At 52.0% G+C, this 21,351-nt stretch overlaps 1 protein-coding gene across 1 annotated transcript in view; it reads left to right on the top strand.

Moving 5' to 3' along the window:
- The window catches only part of cryl1 (crystallin, lambda 1), a 228,182-nt gene continuing 206,831 nt past the window's right edge, over window positions 1-21,351 (top strand). The window contains exons 1-2 of the mRNA XM_072476829.1: window positions 1-325; window positions 451-558. Of these exons, the coding sequence (XP_072332930.1) occupies window positions 285-325; window positions 451-558 (149 nt within the window). The 5' untranslated portion in view covers window positions 1-284. The remainder of the gene's footprint in view (window positions 326-450; window positions 559-21,351) is intronic.

Below are 21,351 nucleotides of genomic sequence, written 5' to 3'. Positions count from 1 at the left end.
ATCTGGAGAGGGAAAACACCGAACAGTGATATTTTCGAGTTTGTGACACGCTATTGCTACCCGGTGAAAGCTAATACCATAAACATTTTGGATTGTGACTGCATTGTGTTTTACTGTGGGGCTCACACTGCTGACAGCCTGGCGCTGCATGGATTCTGTGTGCCGAGCCAATGGACGTGCACGCTGGCATGTGTGAGGATATTTGGACCCTCCCCTGGAAGAGCGAACTCCAGAGGCCGCGCGCCCAGCTTGGAGAATTTGCCTGAATTTAAGCAAAAGGAATCATGTCGGACCGCAAAAAGGGCAGCATTTTAATCGTGGGAAGGTAATTGTTTTATCAAAAGTTACAGTGGGTGCATATGTCGTTCGTTTACATGATATTTGGTCCATTGTTTTGTAAAGCTTCAATTCGAGTAATACGATACTTTTTTTAATATTGTATTTTGCTAGTGGACTCATTGGACAGAGCTGGGCCATGTTGTTTGCAAGCGCAGGGTACAGAATCACTCTTTATGATACAGTTGAACAACAAGTTACCCACGCAATTGAAAATATAAGGTAAAGTATGATGGAAAGCATCAAATTCACAATAACGGTTCTTCCAATTTACTTTCATTCTTGGGCTGTCACCTGTGTTTGTAATATACAAGTGTTTAGTTTTGTTTTAAATCGACTAAAGATGGAGGATTTATAAGCTTCAGGGAGACGGAAAAGAGGAAAAGATAGCTCCCAAAACTTAGCTAAATCACTGGGATCGATACCTTGACTTGAATATTAACGATGGGGACCAAATGGTTCCTTAACTGTTCACCTTAGCGCCAGCCCCCCCCCCCCCCCCCCCAAATGATTCCTTAACTGGTCACCTTAGACATCCCCCCTTAAAGGACAGTTATTATTTAGTTTTACCTAATGATACAAAGTTGGTGGGTGGCACGGTGGCACAGGGGTTAACACTGCTGCCTCATAGCTCCAGGGTCCCAGTCTCAATTCCGGGTGACTCTCTGTGTTTGCACTTTCTCCCTGTGTCTGCGTGGGTTTCCTCCAGGTGCTCCTGTTTCCTCCCACACTCCAAAGGATGTATAGGAGAGGTGGATTGGCCATGCTAAATTGCCCCTTAGTGTCCAAAAGGTTAGGTGGGGTTACGGGGATAGGGTGGAGGCATGGGCCTAAGTAGGGTGCTCTTTTCAAGAGCCGGTGCAGACTTGACGGACCAAATGCACTGAACCCGTTTTGCATTCATTAACAAATTTGAATTGGATGAGCAATTCAACCTCCTCAAGATCCTCACAAACTACTAATTCATTAATAAGCCAAATAAGCGCTTCTTGTCCACGGGCCGGTAGGTGCGGCGTCGTTAGGCTGCTCGCTTCGGGCGGCGGAGGATGAGGATAATAGGGATTGGGGAGGAGAGGGGGGATTGGGGAGGAGAGGGGGGATTGGGGAGGAGAGGGGGGATTGGGGAGAGGGGGAGGAATAGGGATTGGGGAGGGGGAGGGGAATAGGGATTGGTGAGGGGGGGATGGGGAGGGGAATAGGGATTGGTGAGGGGGGGGATGGGGAGGGGAATAGGGATTGGTGAGGGGGGATAGGGATTGGGGGGGATTGGGGAAGGGGGGGACTAGGGATTGGGGGGAATAGGGATTGGGGGAAGGGAATAGGGATTGGGGGGAAACAGGGATGGGGGGGCAATAGCGATTGGGGGGGCAATAGCGATTGGGGGGGAATAGGGATTGTGGAGGGAAGGGGGGATAGGGATTGGGGAACAGGAGTTGAGGGGGGGATAGGGATTGGGATGAGGGGATTTGGGAGGGCGGATTGGGATAGGGGCGGGGGGGGATAGGGATTGGAGGGGAAATAGGGATGGGGAGGGGGTGATTGGGAGAGGGGGGGGTAGGGATTGGGGAGGGGGGGATAGGGATTGGGGAGGGGGGGATAGGGATTGGGGAGGGGGGGATAGGGATTGGGGAGAGGGGGGGAACAGGGATTGGGGAGAGGGGGGGGAACAGGGATTGGGGAGAGGGGGGGAACAGGGATTGGGGAGAGGGGGGGAATAGGGATTGGGGAGTGGGGGGGGGAATAGGGATTGGGAGAGGGGGGGAATAGTGATTTGGGGAGGGGGGGAATAGGGATTGTGGAAGGGGGGAATAGGGATTGGGGAGAGGGGGGAATAGGGATTGGGGAGGGGGGATTGGAGATGGGGGAATAGGGGTTGGGGAGGGGGAATAGGGATTGGGGAGGGGGTGATTGGGGATGGGGGATATAGGGATTGGGGGGGTATAGGGATTGGGGAGGGGGGATTTGTGTGGGGGGATAGGGATTGGGGAGGGGGGGATCGGGAATATGGAATGGGAGGGGGGGGAATAGGGATTGGGGAGGGGTGAATTGGGATTGGGGGAGGGAGGGGAATAGGGATTGGGGAGGGAGGGGGGAATAGGGATTGGGGGAGGGAGGGGAATAGGGATTGGGGAGGGAGGGGAATAGGGATTGGGGAGGGAGGGAAATAGGGATTGGGGAGGGAGGGAAATAGGGATTGGGGAGGGAGGGCAATAGGGTTTGGGGAGGGGGGGGAATAGGGATTGGGGAGGGGGGAAATAGGGATTGGGGAGGGGTGAATAGTGATTGGGCGGGAATAGGGATTGGAGAGGGGGTATAGGGATGGGGGGATTAGGGATTGGTGAGGGGGGGAATAGGGATTGGGGAAGGGGGGGAATAGGGATTGGGGGGAAGGGAATAGGGATTGGGGTGAAATAGGGATGGGGGGCAATAGGGATGAGGGGGCAGTAGGGATTGGGGGGGAATAGGGAATAGGGATTGTGGCGGGAAGGGGGGATAGTGATTGGGGAACGGGAGGGGGGGAGATAGGGAGAGGGGGGGAATAGGGATTGGGTGGAGGGGGGGAATAGGGATTGTGGAGGGGGGAATAGGGATTGTGGAGGGGGGAATAGGGATTAGGGAGGGGGGGAATAGGGACTGGGGAGTAGGAATAGGGATTGGGGAGGGGGGAATAGGGATTGGGGAGAGTGGAATAGGGATTGGGGAGAGTGGAATAGGGAGAGGGGGGGGAATAGGGATTGGGGAGAGGGGAATAGGGATTGGGAAGAGGGGGGATAGGGATTGAGGAGGGGGGGAATAGGGAATGGGGGAATGGGGGAATCGGGATTGGGGGGATAGGGATTGGAGGGGGGATAGGGATTGGGGAGGGGGGGTGAATAGGGATTGGGGAGAGGGGGCAATAGGGATTGCAGATTGGAGGGGAATAGGGATTGGGGATGGGAGGGGAGATAGGGATTGGAGAGGAGGGAATAGGGATTGGGGAGGGGTAGATAGGGATTGGAGAGGGGGAATCGGATTGGGGGGGGATAGGGATTGGAGAGGGGGGGATAGGGATTGGAGAGGGGGGCTAGGGATTGGAGAGGAAATAGCGATTGGGGGGAATAGGGATTTCGGGGGAATAGGGATTGGGGAGGGGGGAAAGGGGATTGGGGAGGGTGGGAATAGGGAGAGGGGAATAGGGATTGGGGGGGAAATAGGGTTTGGGGGGGATAGGGATTGGGGGCAATAGGGATTGTGGGGAATAGGGATTGGGGGAGGGGGAATAGGGATTGGGGAGGGAAGGGGGGATTGGTCTTGGGGAGTGCGGGATAGGGATTGGGGGGGAATGGAGAGGGAAGGGGGGATAGGGCTTGGGGAGGGGGGGAACAGGTTGGGAAGGGGGATAGAGATTGGGGAGGGGGGATTAGAGATTGGGGAGAGGGGGTAATAGGGTTTGGGGAGGGGAGTAGGGATTGAGGAGGGCGGGAATAGGGATTGTGGAGGGAGGAATAGGGATTGGGGAGGGGGGAAATAGGGATTGGGGAAGGGGGGAATATGGATTGGGGAGGTGGGGGGAAATGTGTTGGGGTGAATGGGGAGAGGGGTGAATAGGGATTGGGGAGGGGGGTGATTGGGGATGGGGGGAATAGGGGATGGGGATTGGGGATGGGGGAAATAGGGATTGGGGAGGGGGGTGATTGGGGATGGGGGGGAATAGGGATTGGGGATGGGGGAAATAGGGATTGGGGATGGGGGGAAATAGGGATTGGGGATGGGCGGGAATAGGAATTGTGGAGGGGGGATCGGGAAATAGGATTGGGGATGGGGGGAATATGGATTGGGGAGGGGGGAATAGGGATTGGGGAGGGGGATTGGGGAGAGGGATTGGGGGGAGGGAGGGGAATAGGGATTGGGCGGGAATAGGGATTGGGGAGGGGGGACAGGGATTGGGGAGGGGGGATAGGGATTGGGGAAGGGGGGACTAGGGATTGGGGGGGAATAGGGATTGGGGGAAGGGAATAGGGATTGGGGGAAACAGGGATGGGGGGGCAATAGGGATTGGGGGGGGAATAGGGATTGTGGAGGGAAGGGGGGATAGGGATTGGGGAACAGGAGTTGGGGGGGATAGGGATTGGGATGAGGGGATTGAGGAGGGCGGATAGGGATTGGAGGGGAAATAGGGATGGGGAGAGGGGGGATTGGGAGAGGGGGGGATAGGGATTGGGGAGGGGGGGATAGGGATTGGGGAGGGGGGGATAGGGATTGGGGAGAGGGGGGAAATAGGGATTGGGGAGAGGGGGGGAATAGGGATTGGGGAGAGGGGGGGAATAGGGATTGGGGAGAGGGGGGGAAATGGGATGGGGAGAGGGCGGAATAGGGATTGTGGAGAGTGGAATAGGAATTGGGGAGGGGGGATTGGAGATGGGGGAATAGGGGTTGGGGAGAGGTGGTGAATAGGGATTGGGGAGGGGGGAATAGGGATTGGGGAGGGGGTGATTGGGGATGGGGGGGAATGGGGATTGGGGATGGGGGGAATAGGGATTGGGGAGGGGGGCATAGGGATTGGGGAGGGGGGATTTGTGTGGGGGGATAGGGATTGGGGAGGGGGGGGAATAGGGATTGGGGAGGGGGGATCGGGAATATGGAATGGGGAGGGGGGGGAATAGGGATTGGGGAGGGGTGAATTGGGATTGGGGGAGGGAGGGGAATAGGGATTGGGGAGGGAGGGGGGAATAGGGATTGGGGAGGGAGGGGGGAATAGGGATTGGGGGAGGGAGGGGGGAATAGGGATTGGGGGAGGGAGGGGAATAGGGATTGGGGAGGGAGGGGAATAGGGATTGGGGAGGGAGGGGAATAGGGATTGGGGAGGGGTGAATAGGGATTGGGCGGGAATAGGGATTGGGGAGGGGGGCTAGGGATTGGAGAGGGGGAATAGGGATTGGGGGGATTAGGGATTGGGGAAGGGGGAATAGGGATTGGGGGGAAGGGAATAGGGATTGGGGTGAAATAGGGATGGGGGGCAATAGGGATGAGGGGGGCAGTAGGGATTGGGGGGAGTAGGGATTGTGGAGGGAAGGGGGGATAGGGATTGGGATGAGGGGATTGGGGAGGGGGGATTGGGGTGGGGGGATAGGATTTGGGTGGGGGGGAATAGGGATGGGGAGAGGGGGTAATAGGGATTGGGGAGGAGGGGAATAGGGATTGGGGAGGAGGGGAATAGGGATTGGGGAGGAGGGGAATAGGGATTGGGGAGGGGGGATAGGGATTGGGGAGGGGGGATAGGGATTGGGGAGGGGGGATAGGGATTGGGGAGGGGGGATAGGGATTGGGGAGAGGGGGGGGAATAGGGATTGGGTGGAGGGGGGGAATAGGGATTGTGGAGGGGGGAATAGGGATTGTGGAGGGGGGAATAGGGATTGTGGAGGGGGGAATAGGGATTGGGGAGGGGGAATAGGGATTAGGGAGGGGGGAATAGGGATTGGGGAGAGTGGAATAGGGAGAGGGGGGGGGAAATAGGGGGATAGGGATTGAGGAGGGGGGAATAGGGATTGGTGGGATGGGGGAATCGGGGATAGGGATTGGGGAGGGGGGGTGAATAGGGATTGGGGAGAGGGGGCAATAGGGATTGCAGATTGGAGGGGAATAGGGATTGGGGATGGGTGGGATGGGAGGGGGGATAGGGATTGGAGAGGGGGGAATAGGGATTGGGGAGGGGTAGATAGGGATTGGAGAGGGGGAATCGGATTGGGGGGGGGATAGGGATTGGAGAGGGGGGGATAGGGATTGGAGAGGGGGGCTAGGGATTGGAGAGGAAATAGGGATTGGGGGGGAATAGGGATTTCGGGGGAATAGGGATTGGGGAGGGGGGAAAGGGGATTGGGGAGGGTGGGAATAGGGAGAGGGGAATAGGGATTGGGGGCAATAGGGATTGTGGGGAATAGGGATTGGGGGAGGGGGAATAGGGAGGGAAGGGGGGATTGGTCTTGGGGAGGGCGGGATAGGGATTGGGGGGGAATGGAGAGGGAAGGGGGGGATAGGGCTTGGGGAGGGGGAACAGGTTGGGAAGGGGTTAGGGATTGGGGAGGGGGGAATAGGGATTGGGGAGGGAAGGGAATAGGGATTGGGAGGGATAGGAATTGGGGGGGGTAGGGATTGGGGAGGGGGGGAATAGGGATTGGGGAGGGGGGAATAGAGATTGGGGAGGGGGGAAATAGGGATTGGGGGAAGGAGGGGAATAGGGATTGGGGGATGGGGGAATAGGGATTGGGGAGGGAGGGGGGGGAACGGGTTGGGGAGGGGGTACAGGGATTGGGGAAGGGGGATAGGGATTGGGGAAGGGGGGGATAGGGATTGGGGAGGGTGGATAGGGATTGGGGGGAAAAGGGGAGGGGGGTAGGGATTGGGGGGGAAAGAGTGTGGAAGGGGGGGGGAGTGTGGAAGGGGGGGAGGAGTGTGGTAGGGGGGGGGAGTGTGGAGGGGGGGGGAGTGTGGAAGGGGGGGGGAGTGTGGAAGGGGGGGGGGGAGTGTGGAAGGGGGGGGGAGTGTGGAAGGGGGGGGGAGTGTGGAAGGGGGGGGGAGTGTGGAAGGGGGGGGGGAGTGTGGAAGGGGGGGGGGAGTGTGGAGGAGGATGGGGGAGAGTGAGGAGGAGGATGGGGGGGAGAGTGAGGAGGAGGATGGGGGAAGGAGTGAGGATGGGGGAAGGAGTGAGGATGGGGGAGGGAGTGAGGGATGGGGGAGGGAGGATTGGGGGGAGTGGGGAGAATGGGGAGTGGGAGGGAAAGGGAGGAAGTGTGAGAGAAAAAATAAAAAATTAAAAAAATAAGCCAAATAAGCAAAGTGGCCACAGAGGAGTCCGCACAAGAGGCTTAAAGAAACTGACTTTTATTGGAAAGTAACTATTTGCACAATACACTTTAGGTCATGGCCGAGACTATCCTGCTTTGGCTCCCATTTGGGCTGAACATTATAATAATCTTTATTCGTGTCACAAGTAGGCTTAATTAACACTGCAATGAAGTTACTGGGAAAGTCCCCTCGTCGCCACACTCCGACGCCTGTTCGGGTACACCGAGAATTCTGAATGTCCAATTCACCTAACAAGCACTTTCGGGACTTGTGGGAGGAAACCCACGCAGACACGGGGAGAACGTGCAGACTCCGCACAGACAGTGACCCAAGCCGGGAATTGTGAAGCAACAGTACTAACCATTGTTCTGCTGATGGGAGCCCTCAGCAGGGAAGCTTACTGCAAACGGCGCTTCCTTGCTGATCGTTGTGTTTGAACCACCACTGGTGGCTGTTCCTCTCGGTCTATTCACAGTCAGAAACGTCCGATGCTTGGGTCTCCCTCATTTCTGCCCCCTCAGGGCAACACCTTCATAGCTGCTGGTGCCGGGACTGTCCAAATAGGAGCAGGCTCCTTTGGACGAGTTTTGCTGCTACTGGTCTCCTTTTATGGAGATGGACGAGATACTTCTTTATTTCTCGGTTCTGTGGCCGAACCTGCTATGGAACTGGCCTCCTCTGTCGAACTATCGTTCCTGGAACCCACTTGGTGCCATTGCCGAAGTTCCTGCCATAGACTGTGTCTCCTGGTATGAACTGTCTGATCAGCTTACGCCTGTATAGGCAACACCATTGCTGTTCTTGACTGTGGCGTATTTACCCGCCAACATCTGGGAATGCAAGGCTGAGGCAAGTTTGATGTCTAGATTTATATTTATGGTCAAGTTAACCGAGGTACAGTGAAAAGTCATGTTCTGCGTACAGTCCAGGCAGATTGTTCCATGCTTGAAAAATAAATAGGACATAAGAAAAGTACACAATGCAAATACATAGACATCGGGTACAGCATACGGAATAAAGTGCTACAACAATAGAGAAGATGTGTAGAGAGATCAGATCAGTCCATAAGAGGGTCATTGAGGAGTCTGGTAACAGCGAGGAAGAAGCTGTTTTTGAACCAGTTAGTGCGCATTCACAGACTTTTCTGTCTTCTGCTCGATGGAAGAGGTTGGCAAAGAGAATAACCCGGGTGGTAGGGGTCTTTGATTATTCTGCCCACTTTCCTCTGTAGATGGGAGATGGGTTTGCGTGATGGACTGGGCTGTGTTCACAACTCTCTGTAGATTATTATGGTCTTGGGCCGAGCAGTTGCCATACTAAACTGATGCAGCTTTCTATGGTGCATCTGTAAAAATTGGTAAGAGTCAATGTGGACACTCTGAATTTCCCTAGTTTCCTTAGGAAGTATAGGCACTTTCTTGGTCGTAGCATTGATGTGGTGGACCAGGACAGATTGTGGGTGATGTGCACACCTAGGAATTTGAAGCTGTCAATCATCTCCACCTCGGCACCATTGACGCAGCAGGGGTGTGCACGACACTTCACTTCCTGAAGTCAATGACCAGCTCCTTAGTTTTGCTGACATTGAGGGTGAGATTGTTGTGATTACACTATGCCACTAGGTTCTCTATCTCCCTCCTGTACTCTGACTCATCATTGTTTGTAATCTGACCCACTACGGTTGTGTCATCACGTGGAAAAGGCCTTTAACCTGCTGGGCAGTTTCCGATGCTGACCCCATACAGTACTACATAGCGGACTTTGGACAATAAAGGGGACGGGGTTCTCCGACCCCACACCAGGTTGGAGAATCGGCGGTGGGCTGTGTGAATCGCGCAACACCACCCCGACGCAGGCAAGCGATTCTCTGCAGGGTGGAGAATTGGCGCCGCCGTGGTTGGCACGGCGACGGTCGCGGGCTGCTCTACGCGCCCCCCCCCCCGGTGATTCTCCGGATGGGCCCAGAGGCCGTAAGAAAAGAGCCAAGTCACGCCGGTGCCATTCTAACGTGCTCTGGGCCAGCAGAACCTCAGCGTGTAAGGGTCGGGTGATGGCCTTTGGGGGGGGGGGGCATCCGTTGTGGCCTGGCACGCGATCGGGGCCCACCAATTGGCGGGCCAACCTCTGTGGCTGGGGGCCTTCTTTCCTACGCGCCGGCCCCTGTAGTCCTGCGCCATGTTGTGTCGGGGCCGGTGCGCAAGCGCACATTGGTGCCGGTGCCACTGTGCATGTCCTCATTGGCGCCGGCACAACTGCGCATGCGCGGATCCCATGGCGCACAGTTCGTGCCGGGATCTGCAGCTGGAGCGGCGCGAACCGCTCCAGCGCCGTGCTGGCCCCCTGTAGGGCCAGAATTAGCCGTGGGAGCGGCCTGTTCACACCGTCGTACAACACGCCCTAGAAGAAAAAGACACTCTCTACCGCGGGATTGGAGAATCCCGCCCAGGATCTTTCTGTGTCCACTCATGTATTTGGGCCACTTGGACAGGCAGCGTATCCATGAAGTTCAATGTGGCTACATTTCATTGCGCTGGGGGAGGGGTCGGTGGTCTAATCAGCAGTGGAAGTCTACTGAACACATCCGTGTTTGCGATTTGTGTCCCCAGTCGGTGCTCATATGCAGCCAATAACAGGGCCCATGTCTGTATTATGGCTGCTATAGGCAGGATGGCCTTGTCCTCCTTGAAGAGTCCGAGCAACGGTTTGTAGTCCGTCAAGATCTTGAAGCGACGTCCATTTATGTACTGATGGAACATCTTGACTGCTAAGACTACGGCCAGACCTTCTTTCTCAATTTGCACAGAGTTGCGCAGCCAGTGTTCTGGAGGCAAATGCTGTCAGCTGGTCTCCACAATTGTCCATTTGATGTGATAACACGGCACCAATGCCATATGGTGAGGTGTTGTACATGACTATCAGTGGTTTGGTGGGATTGTAGTGTGCCAGCAGGCCGGATGTAGTCTGCTGCTGTTTTATTCGAGAAAATGCATCTTCCGTGGTGCTCCCAATCCCGTTCCTGGTTATTTTTTTTAGCAGGCTGTGCAGGGGGGCTAGCATGGTTGCTAGGCCTGGGATGAATTTGCCATAGTAGTTCACAACTCCCGAGACATGAGCGCAGCTCGGTTGTGTTTTCCGGCATGGCGGCTTGTTGAATGATGTGTACCTTTTTCTTCTAGGGTGTAGACTCTCCCGGTCTACGTGATACCCCAGGTAGACAACCTCTCTGGCGTAAAAAACACACTTCTCTCCTTTGAGGCTGCGCCCGACTGTGAAAAGCGGCATAGCACCTTGTCCAAGCTACTCAAGTGTTTCCGCTCAATCGTGCCGATGACCAATACGTCATCCAAATAAATTGCCACATGGGGTAGGCCCCACAGAATGTTTTCCATAACACGTTGGAAAATGGCACAAGCTGACAACACTCTGAAAGGAAGTCTAGTATACTCATACAGCATACAAATCTTCAATCCACGGCATCCGGTATCTGTCCAATCTGGAGACCCTATTCACTGTCAATTTTTAGTCGCCACAAAGTCAAACAGTTTTATCTGGTTTAAGGACGGGGACTACCAATGTTGCCCAGCCGACGAATTTAACCGGCCTGATGATCCCACGGTCCTCTAATGGCCCAAGCTCTGCTTCAACCTTGGCTAGGACTGCGTAGAAAAATGGACGGGCTCAAAAGTATTTTGGCTGTCCCTCAAGGTCTACATGAATTTTAGCCATGGCTCCCTTGATTTTCCCCATCCCGGTTTGGATAACTTCGGAGTATTTCCCCAATAACTCGTAGAGGCCACCAGAGCCCATCTGAAAAATTGGCTGCCAATCAAGTCGCAGCCTAGTAAGCTAGGGCCATATCCTTTCACGACAACTGGCGGTAGCCTTACAGACTGCTGCCTGTAGATCACTGGAGTCATTGTGCTCCTCACTATGGCATCGACTCTCTCGTATATGTGGGCAGTCTTGTCTCCGTATCTCATAAACTCAGCCGTTGTAGTGCAGCACGGTGGCGCAGTGGTTAGCACTGCTGCCTCACGGCACCGAGGTCCCAGGTTCAATCCTGGCTCTGGGTCACTCACTGTCTGTGTGGAGTTTAAAAAAAAAAATTTAGATTACCCAATTATTTTTTCCAATTAAGGGGCAATTTAGCGTGACCAATCCACCTACTCAGCACATTTTTGGTTTGTGGGGGCGAAACCCACGCAGACACGGGGAGAATGTGCAAACTCCACACGGACAGTGACCCAGAGCCGGGATCGAACCTGGGACCTCAGCGCCGTGAAGCAGCTGTGCTAACCACTAGATCACCGTGCTGCCCTGTCTGTGTGGCGTTTGCACATTCTCCCCGTGTTTGCGTGGGTTTCATCCCCACAGCCCAAAGATGTGCAGGGTAGATGGATTGGCCACACTAAAATTGCCCCTCAATTGGAAAAAATGAATTGGGTACTCAAAATGTATAAAAATAAAACATTTTTAAAAACTCAGCCGTTGTACTCCTGACTTTATCTTGTTTGCCAGTGACCCAGACGGCAGCTCCCATGTCCAATTCCATTTCAAGAGAATGAACATTTACTTGGAATGGTGATCCTAATGGGGGTCACTTTGGGTGTCATGACGCAGGTCAGCTGCATGCATTCGTCATTGAGTTGTTCCAAGAGATAAGTGTGGGATCTAAGAACAAAGAACAAAGAAATGTACAGCACAGGAACAGACCCTTCGGCCCTCCAAGCCCGCGCCGACCATACTGCCCGACTAAACTACAATCTTCTACACTTCCTGGGTCCGTATCCTTCTATTCCCATCCTATTCATATATTTGTCAAGATGCCCCTTAAATGTCCCTATCGTCCCTGCTTCCACTACCTCCTCCGGTAGCGAGTTCCAGGCACCCACTACCCTCTGCGTAAAAAAACTTGCCTCGTACATCTACTCTAAACCTTGCCCCTCTCACCTTAAACCTATGCCCCCTAGTAATTGACCCCTCTACCCTGGGGAAAAGCCTCTGACTATCCACTCTGTCTATGCCCCTCATAATTTTGTAGACCTCTATCAGGTCGCCCCTCAACCTCCTTCGTTCCAGAGAGAACAAACCGAGTTTATTCAATCGCTCCTCATAGCTTATGCCCTCCATACCAGGCAACATTCTGGTAAATCTCTTCTGCACCCTCTCTAAAGCCTCCACATCCTTCTGGTAGTGTGGCGACCAGAATTGAACACTATACTCCAAGTGTGGCCTAACTAAGGTTCTATACAGCTGCAACATGACTTGCCAATTCTTATACTCAATGCCCCGTCCAATGAAGGCAAGCATGCCGTATGCCTTCTTGACTACCTTCTCCACCTGTGTTGCCCCTTTCAATGACCTGTGGACCTGTACTCCTAGATCTCTTTGACTTTCAATACTCTTGAGGGTTCTACCATTCACTGTATATTCCCTACCTGCATTAGCCCTTCCAAAATGCATTACCTCACATTTGTCCGGATTAAACTCCATCTGCCATCTCTCCGCCCAAGTCTCCAGACAATCTAAATCCTGCTGTATCCTCAGACAGTCCTCATCGCTATCCGCAATTCCACCAACCTTTGTGTCGTCTGCAAACTTACTAATCAGACCAGTTACATTTTCCTCCAAATCATTTATATATACTACAAACAGCAAAGGTCCCAGCACTGATCCCTGTGGAACACCACTGGTCACAGCCCTCCAATTAGAAAAGCATCCCTCCATTGCTACCCTCTGCCTTCTATGGCCTAGCCAGTTCTGAATCCACCTTGCCATCTAGGTTGACGACTACCTCGGATGGGGTGGCGGGTTTGCTGTTTGTCCTGCGATTTCTGCTCCTGTAGCTTCTCTGGCTGCATTCATCATCTTGGGCCTTCCTCTAAGGATTCGGGGTACGGATCCTGCCTGGCTGCCTCGACCCTAGACCATCAGGCCTGACCTCGGCGGTGTCCAGGGTGGGGTTCCCATTTTGTGGATATCGTTCACCGGGAGGTGGTATCTGCCACACTATTTACTCCATCCCTTGAAGCTCCTGCATCCCTTTTCTGCACTCTCTCAAAAGGGAGATTTCTACAGCATTTCAGGTCCAGCAATGGCTTGGTGAGTTACTTTTGAGTCACCATATTGATCACACGACAAACTAATTAGTCCAGTAGCATACTCAAAATTCAGCTAGTTTCCTCAAACATGTCAAAAACTCAGTTACAGACTCTCCTGGGATTCTTTCAGCCGTGTTGAAACGGCACTGCTGCACGAAGACCGACGGCTTGGGGTCGTAATGGTTCACCACTAGTAATACCAGTTCCTCAAATTACTTTGGAGTCCGCGAATGCAGGTTACGTTAGGCTTTTTAGCACGCTAAAGGTGGGCGCTCCACAGGCGATCAACGGTATCACTGTCTGGCACTCATCACCGCTTATAGCGTTAGCTCTAAAAAGGTAAATGCATCCAATCTTTTACGCTTGCGTCGAACACATCAAGTCTCCCAAAGAGCGGCATTTAGAAATGAATGCAAACCAGTGGTACGAGTAGAGATGACCGAGGATCTAACAATTAGCAGCGCTGTCTGTAGCTCCTTTTATCCTTGTCACCAGTTTAGTGGCAACAGAGATGTCCACAAGAGAGGTGTAAAGAAACTGACTTTTATTGTAAAGTAACTATTTACAAAATACACTTCAGTTCCCAGCCAGGCCTACTCTGCTCGGCTCCCATTCCCGTCAGCGGGGAAGCTCATATTCAACAAGATTCAAGGGGAGGCTAATTAGTCTGACCTCGTAGGTCTCGTGTGGGTTATAACAGTTATGAACTAACAATTGTTAATCTTAGGAGCATAGATAGCAGCACTTAAACATTGAGTAGGGAAGTAATCAGTAGAAAGGAATAATTAATTAAGATAGATGGGGTTATTGGGTTACGGGGATAGGTTGTAAGACTCAATGGACCGAATGGCCTCCTTCTGCACTGCATGTTCTATGTTCCTAAGCAGGTTAAAAAGCAGTTAAGCTATGCCACAATAATTTAGCATCAACTGCTTGCTGATTATAAATTTACTATAAGATCAGCCACTGAGATTGATATAAAACTGTGAAATTAATTTGGATAAGACTCCTTAAATGACAAATTAAGAGCTTTAGATAGTCACAAGATTAAAGGCTATATGCTGGAATTTAGCAATGTTTCCAGAATGTAAATGATATTGTTTTTGGAAACCCCTATGAACGGACATGTTGCTTCCCCTTGGTGTTGCTCTTCTGAGATGTCAGCTATGAATCCCTGTTTGTAGAGACGCTATCTCTGATTTCTGGACTGCCTATTCCTAGATAAATTCACCTTGGTAGAGGTAACTATATCGCCGCAAACTGGCTGTATCTAGCTAGTATGGTTATCCAAGTTAATCTGTTCAACAACTCTGTCACAAAAACAATTAATAAATGCCACCCTTGCCAGCAACAAGTCAATGTCAAGAATAGAAAGAAATTGCATCACAGGAACAAAAATCAATCTGGTATAAACCAGTGCAAGCTTTCCCAAACCTTATCAACACTCATGAATCCTAGTCCTTTGTTTCCGGTTTTACAATCAACTCATGAGTCCTAGTCCATTGTTTATGGTTTTACAATCAACTTTTAGCCAAGCAGCTAAGTGGCTACATCCTTATTTATACTGTGCACTTTGATTTGTGTCTCAGGAAACATTAATGCCTTCAAAAACCTTTGAAAAGCAAACATACATCCAATAAATCAAAACAATTTAAAGGAATGGTGGCCTTTATGTCAAAAGAATTAAATTCAAACGTGAAGGAATTATGCTTCACTTGGTCAGACCCTAGGCTGAATATTCCGCTGTCGGGATTCTCCATTTTGCCAGCAGCCCGGGGGTTTCCCGACAGCGTGGGACTGCCCCACAATCGGAAACGCCATTGACCAGCCGACGAAACAGAGAGTCCCGATAAACGGAGACTCTGGGGTGGCAGGACAGAGAAACACGCCCCCTATTTGTATACTGCATTCAGTTTTGGGCAGTGATCCTCAGGAACGATATATTGAACTTTAGGGCACACATGCAGATTCACCAGAATGATGTCAAGACCTAAATGTTTAGATTACGTGACTTGTGTTCCCTTTCATTTAGAAGATAACCATAAAGGGATTCAATAGGGGTGGATGCAGAGAAACTATTCCCTGTAATGGGGGAATCCAGAACTAGAGGGTAGAATCTTAGAAACAGACCATTTTAGTGTGTGACCAAAGCACTATTTTCGTGAAAATCTGGAACTTCAGTCTCCATAAAAGGCTGTCGGTGCTGGGTCAGTTGGAATTTCCAGTGGGAGATCGATATATTTTTGTTTGTCAGGTGATGCTATTGAGTCATGATACTGAACAAAGGCACCTGACTTACAGCTCAGACATGATCTGATTTAATGGTGAAACAGGCTTGAGGAACAGAAGTGACCTGTCCCATTCCGAAGACGTAAAGGGGAGATGCTGAAAATAGTCGGTAAACCGGGCATATCATATATCACATTTTCTTTTTTCAAATTATCTGTGCCTTCTTGTTCTTGATCCTTTTACGATCCCTATCTACTGTGGAGCCCTCTCATGATTTTGAACATATCTATCAAATCTCCTATCCTTCTTTGCTCCAAGAAGAACAGTCCCCATTTAACCAATAAATACAAAAGTGGGGAAAACCTCACCTGCCGTCTCACAAACGCCCTCACTTGCATATATCTAAAAGCGTTTCCGGGAGGCAACCCAAATTTCTCCTCCAGCGCCCCCAGGTGAGCAAAAGTCCCATCTATTAACAGGTCCCCCATCCTTTTAATTCCTGCCCGATGCCAACTTAGGAACCCCCCATCCATCCTGCCCGACACAAATCTATGATTATCCCATATCGGGGATCAAATTGAGGCCCCCACCTTACCCCTATGTCGCCTCCAATGCCCCCAGATCTTCAATGGCGCCGCCACCACCGGGCTCGTGGTGTACCTCGTCGGCGGTAGCGGCAACGTTGCCGTCACCAGTGCCCCCAAGCTAGATCCCACACAAGACGCCACCTCTAGTCTCTCCCACACCACCCCCTCTTCCTCCATTACCCATTTATGGATCATCGCCACATTAGCTGCCCAATAATAGCCACACAGATTCGGCAGCGCCAGCCCGCCCCTGTCCCGACTGCGCTCCAAAAACACCCTCGTCACCCTCGGGGTCTTGCTCGCCCATACAAACCCCATAGTACTCCTGCTTACCCGCTTGAAAAAAGCCTTCGGGATTAGGATGGGCAGGCACTGGAACACAAACAAGAACCTCAGGAGGACCGTCATCTTGACCGACTGCACCCTACCCGCCAGGGAAAGTGGCAACACATCCCATCTCCTAAAGTCTTCCTCCATCTGGTCCACCAACCGTGTCAAATTAAGCTTATGCAGGGCCCCCCAGCTCCTAGCTACCTGGATACCCAGGTATCGAAAGCTCCTCTCCGCCCTCTTCAACGGCAGCTCCTCTAACCCTCTTCCTGGCCCCCCGCATGCACTACAAAGAGCTCACTCTTCCCCACGTTGAGCTTGTAGCCCGAGAAGTCCCCAAACTCCCTAAGGATCCGCATGACCTCCGCCATCCCCGCCACTGGATCTGCAATATATAACAACAGGTCATCAGCATACAACAACACCCGGTGTTCCTCCCCTCCACGGACCAACCCCCTCCAGTTCCTAGACTCCCTTAATGCCATGGCCAGCGGCTCAATTGCCAGCGTGAACAGCAAAGGGGACAGGGGACATCCCGGTCTCGTTCCCCGGTACAATCTGAAATATTCCGGTCTCCGACGATTCGTAGACACGCTCGCCACTGGGGCCTTGTATAATAACCTGACCCATCCTATGAACCCTTCCCCGAACCCAAACCTGCTAAGCACTTCCCATAGGTACTCCCACTCCACCCGATCAAAGGCCTTCTCCGCGTCCATAGCCGCCACCACCTCCGCTTCCCCTCCCACCGAGGGCATCATAATCACGTTCAGGAGCCTCCGCACATTTGCTTTTAACTGCCTGCCCTTCACGAACCCCGTCTGGTCCTCATGTATCACTCCCGGGACACAATCCTCAATCCTCGTAGCGAGGACCTTCGCCAGCAACTTGGCATCTATGTTAAGGAGCGAGATCGGCCTATACGAACTGCACTGCAGTGGGTCCTTATCCCGCTTGAGAATCAGCGAGATCAGCGCCCGAGACATTGTCGGGGGCAGAGTCCCTTCCTCCCTCGCCTCATTGAAGGTTCTCACCAGCAACAGGCCCAACAGATCCACATACTTCCTATAAAATTCAACCGGGAACCCATCCGGTCCTGGGGCCTTGCCCGCCTGCATGCTCCCCAATCCCTTAACCAGCTCCTCCAGCCCCATCAGGGCCCCCAGGCCAGCCACCTGCTCTTCCTCCACCATTGGGAACCTCAGTAGTTCTAAGAACCGCCGCATCCCCTCTCCTGCCTCCAGGGGCTCTGACTTGTACAGGTCCCCATAGAAATCCCTAAATACCTCATTTATTTTAACCGCACTCCGCACCGTATTCCCCCCCTCCATCCCTGATTCCTCCAATCTCCCTCGCCGCCTCCCTCTTACGTAGCTGATGCGCCAGCATCTGACTCGCCTTCTCCCCATACTCATACACTGCCCCCTGCATTTTCTCCACTGAGCCTCTGCCTTCCCCGTGGTCAATAAATCAAATTCCGTTTGGAGGTTCTGTCGCTCCCTCAGCAGCCCCTCTTCGGGGGCCTCTGCATAGCTCCTGTCCACCCTTACTATCTCCCCCACCAACCTCTCCCTCCCAATCCTCTCTCTCCTCTCCCTGTGAGCCCTAATTGAAATTAGCTCTCCCCTAACCACCGCCTTCAGAGCCTCCCAAACCGCACCTACCTGCACCTCCCCATTATCACCACTCACCGTCACGTATTGAACCCCATTATCCGCCACAATATTCAGTGCCTCGAACCCCCCCCCCCCCCCCCCCACACACACACAGTTTCCTCCCACAGTCCAAAGACATGCAGGTTAGGTGGATTGGCCATGCTAAATTGCCCTTAGTGTCCAAAGGAGTTGGGTGGGGTTCCTGGGTTGCAGGTATGGGACGGAGGTGTGGGCTTAAGTGGAGTGCTGTTTCCAAGGGCCGGTGCCGACTCGATGGGCCGAATGGCCTTCTTCTGCACTCTAAATTCTATGCCTATGTCAAAAGTAATTTTAGCTAATCAACTGCAATCTGTCATCTGGTTCTTGGGCCTCCTCCTGGAAACAGTTACTCCTTGGTTATTCTTGCCAAAAACCTTAATTATTTTGGACATCTGTCAAATCTCCCCTTATCTTTCTCTGCTGTAAGGATATCACCCCCAGTTTCTGCAGTCTTGCTATGTAACTGAACCCTTTATCCCTGGTTCCATTCTAGTAAATTCCCTCTGCACCCTCTTTAAGGTTGATATCCTTTATATAGGGCTAGATGTCATGGATTGAGCTGCAAGCTGAGGGCTTTTTAACTCCAACATAATCCTTTAAAAAAAATTATTAAGAGTATCCAATTCATTTTTTCCAATTAAGGGGCAATTTAGCGTGGCCAATCCACCTACCCTGCACATCTTTTGGGTTGTGGGGGCGAAACCCATGCAAACACGGGGAGAATGTGCAAACTCCACACTGACAGTGACCCCCGAGCCGGGATCGAACCTGGGACCTCGGCGCCGTGAGGCAACAGTGCTAACAACACAATCCTTACATACACTTGGGGGCTCTAAGCTTTTAGTCTCCCACAGCTGGACAGGCAAAATGAATCCTGTGAATGGCATGAATTTTCAGTCATCAACCTGATGCGTTAACGTTTCTGAGACTGCAGACATGACTCCAGGATGGTATGTTGCCTCCCTGGTGCCAGGGTCAAAGACATCACTGGCTGCTGGATATTCTGGGAGACGGGAGAGTCAGAGATCGTGATCCATGTCGGTATCAATGATGTAGGTAAGAAGAGGGATGAAATCCTGAAAACAGATTGTAGGAAGCTGGGAAATAAATTAAAAAGCAGGACCTGAAAGGTAGGAATCTTAGGATTAGTCCTGTTGTCACGTGTTAGTGGTAACAGAATTAGGAGGTAGACCAGATTAATCTGTGGCTGGAGAGAGGGTGCAGTCGGGAAGGATTTAGATTCTTGGGGCACTGGGACCTATTCTAGGAAGAGCTGGATGGGCTGCACCCCAGCAGGACCAGGAACAATATTCTCAGTTATTTGCTAGTGCTGTGGGGAGGGTTTAAATTAGAGTGGAGGGGGATAGGAACCTGAGCAGAGACACGAGAGGGAAACCAGGTTGGAAATGAAAGGCAGAAAAGTAGAAAGCAAAAGTAGAAGGCAGTGGAAACGAGGGTTAGCAAATAGGGCCATAGTACAAAAAAGTGTAAAAATATTATAAAACCTGAAGGCACTGTATATGAATGCACCGAGTATTCACAATAAGGTAGACAAATTAACAGTGCAAATTAATATGAATGAGTATAATCTGATTGAGACTGCAGGGTGACTAAGGTTGTCACCTGCAGTGACAGTACTGTGGGGCAGCACGGTAGCACAAGTGGATAGCACTGTGGCTTTACAGAGCCAGGGTCCCAGGTTCAATACCCTGCTGGGTCATTGTCTGTGCGGACTCTGCATGTTCTCCCCGTGTCTGCATGGGTTTCCTCCGGGTGCTCCGGTTTCCTCCCACAGTCCAAAGACGTGCAGGTTAGATGGATTGGCCATGATAAATTGCTCTTAGTGACCAAAAAGGTTAGGAGGGGTTATTGGGACAGGGTGGATGTGAGGGCTTAAGTGGGTCGGTGGAGACTCGATGGGCCAAATGGCCTTCTTCTGCACTCTATGTTCTATGTTATTTACTTCTGTCTTCCCACAGATGCTGCCAGCCTGCTGACTATTTCTAGCATTTTCTGTTTTTGCTTTAGATTTCTTGTATTTTGCTCAAATATCTACACTTCTCCCACTCTCCCCTCTTGATAAACCCTGGGCCTAATTCTCTGGTCACCGACGCCAAAATTGCTGCTTCTGCGATGCTCTGCCCCCTCCAAAGTGGCATACTCTCAGAGTACGCCACGTATCCATGGCCTCGGGCCATTGCCTGAGGCCCGATGCCCCCGATGCTCCGCCCCCGACCGGCCGAGTTCTCGACGGTGTGGGACACATGTGGTCGCACCAGTTGGGAACTCAGCGTGGCGGCTGTGGACTCAGTCCAGTATCGTCTCAGTCGGGGGAGGGTCGATCCATGGGCTGGGCATATTCGGGGTTGGGGGCACTGTGGTGAGGCGGACAGGGGCACGCAAGCCTGACGAAAGGAGGACTATTTCGCGGACGCTGCCTTCCTGCTAGCCCCCAGCAAAACAGGGAATCGTTGGCCATTTTGTGCCAGTTTTCTTGGCGTAACTGTTCCCACGCCGGAGTGGGGACATAGTCTCCAAATCAGAGAATCCAGCCCCCCCATGGAGAGCTACATCTTTAGTTGCTGAGGACCAAAGCGTTGGAATTTCCTTGTTCAAGAATATGAACTCCTCTGGGCATAGAGAAAATCCTACACATTGCTGCAGATCTCTTAAGTTCGATTTAAACACTGTTAAAGATGGTGATAGGTTTCTGTGACAGATTGAAAATTGACTACTTTTATAGCAACCGTAATCATGCCATGAACAACAGCTTCTACTTATAAAGCATCTGTAAACTAGTGAAACATTTCAAGGTGATTCAAAGGAGTATTATTATAAAAAATCTCACCCAGCCTAGGTTAGATGAATAAAAGCTTGGTCAAAGAGAAAGGTCTTAAAGAGTGTCTTAAAGGAGGAAAGAGAACTAGGTTTAGAGACAGGTTTAGGGAGGGAATTCCAGAGCTCGGATCCTCAGCAACTGAAGAAATGGCTCTCTCAATGGTAGAGAGATTAAAATCAGGGATGCTTGAGAGCTGAGAATGGATGAAGTATAGATAATAGAGGATCTGTCGAGCTGGAGGAGATTGCAGAGTTAGGGGGCTGGATTATCCCTTTCTGAGTCTAAGTGCTGACGCCGCCGTGAAAACTGTAGAGTTTCACGACGGCAAAAACAGCGCCACAGGTGAAACTATTCAGCCACTCCAAAGGGGTTAGCATGGGCGTCACGGGAAACAGTGCACTTTGCACGCGGAA

This window comes from Scyliorhinus torazame, chromosome 15, assembly GCF_047496885.1.
Source record: "Scyliorhinus torazame isolate Kashiwa2021f chromosome 15, sScyTor2.1, whole genome shotgun sequence".
Classification (NCBI taxonomy): Eukaryota; Metazoa; Chordata; class Chondrichthyes; order Carcharhiniformes; family Scyliorhinidae; genus Scyliorhinus; species Scyliorhinus torazame.
This window is presented reverse-complemented; position numbering and strand designations above follow the sequence as displayed.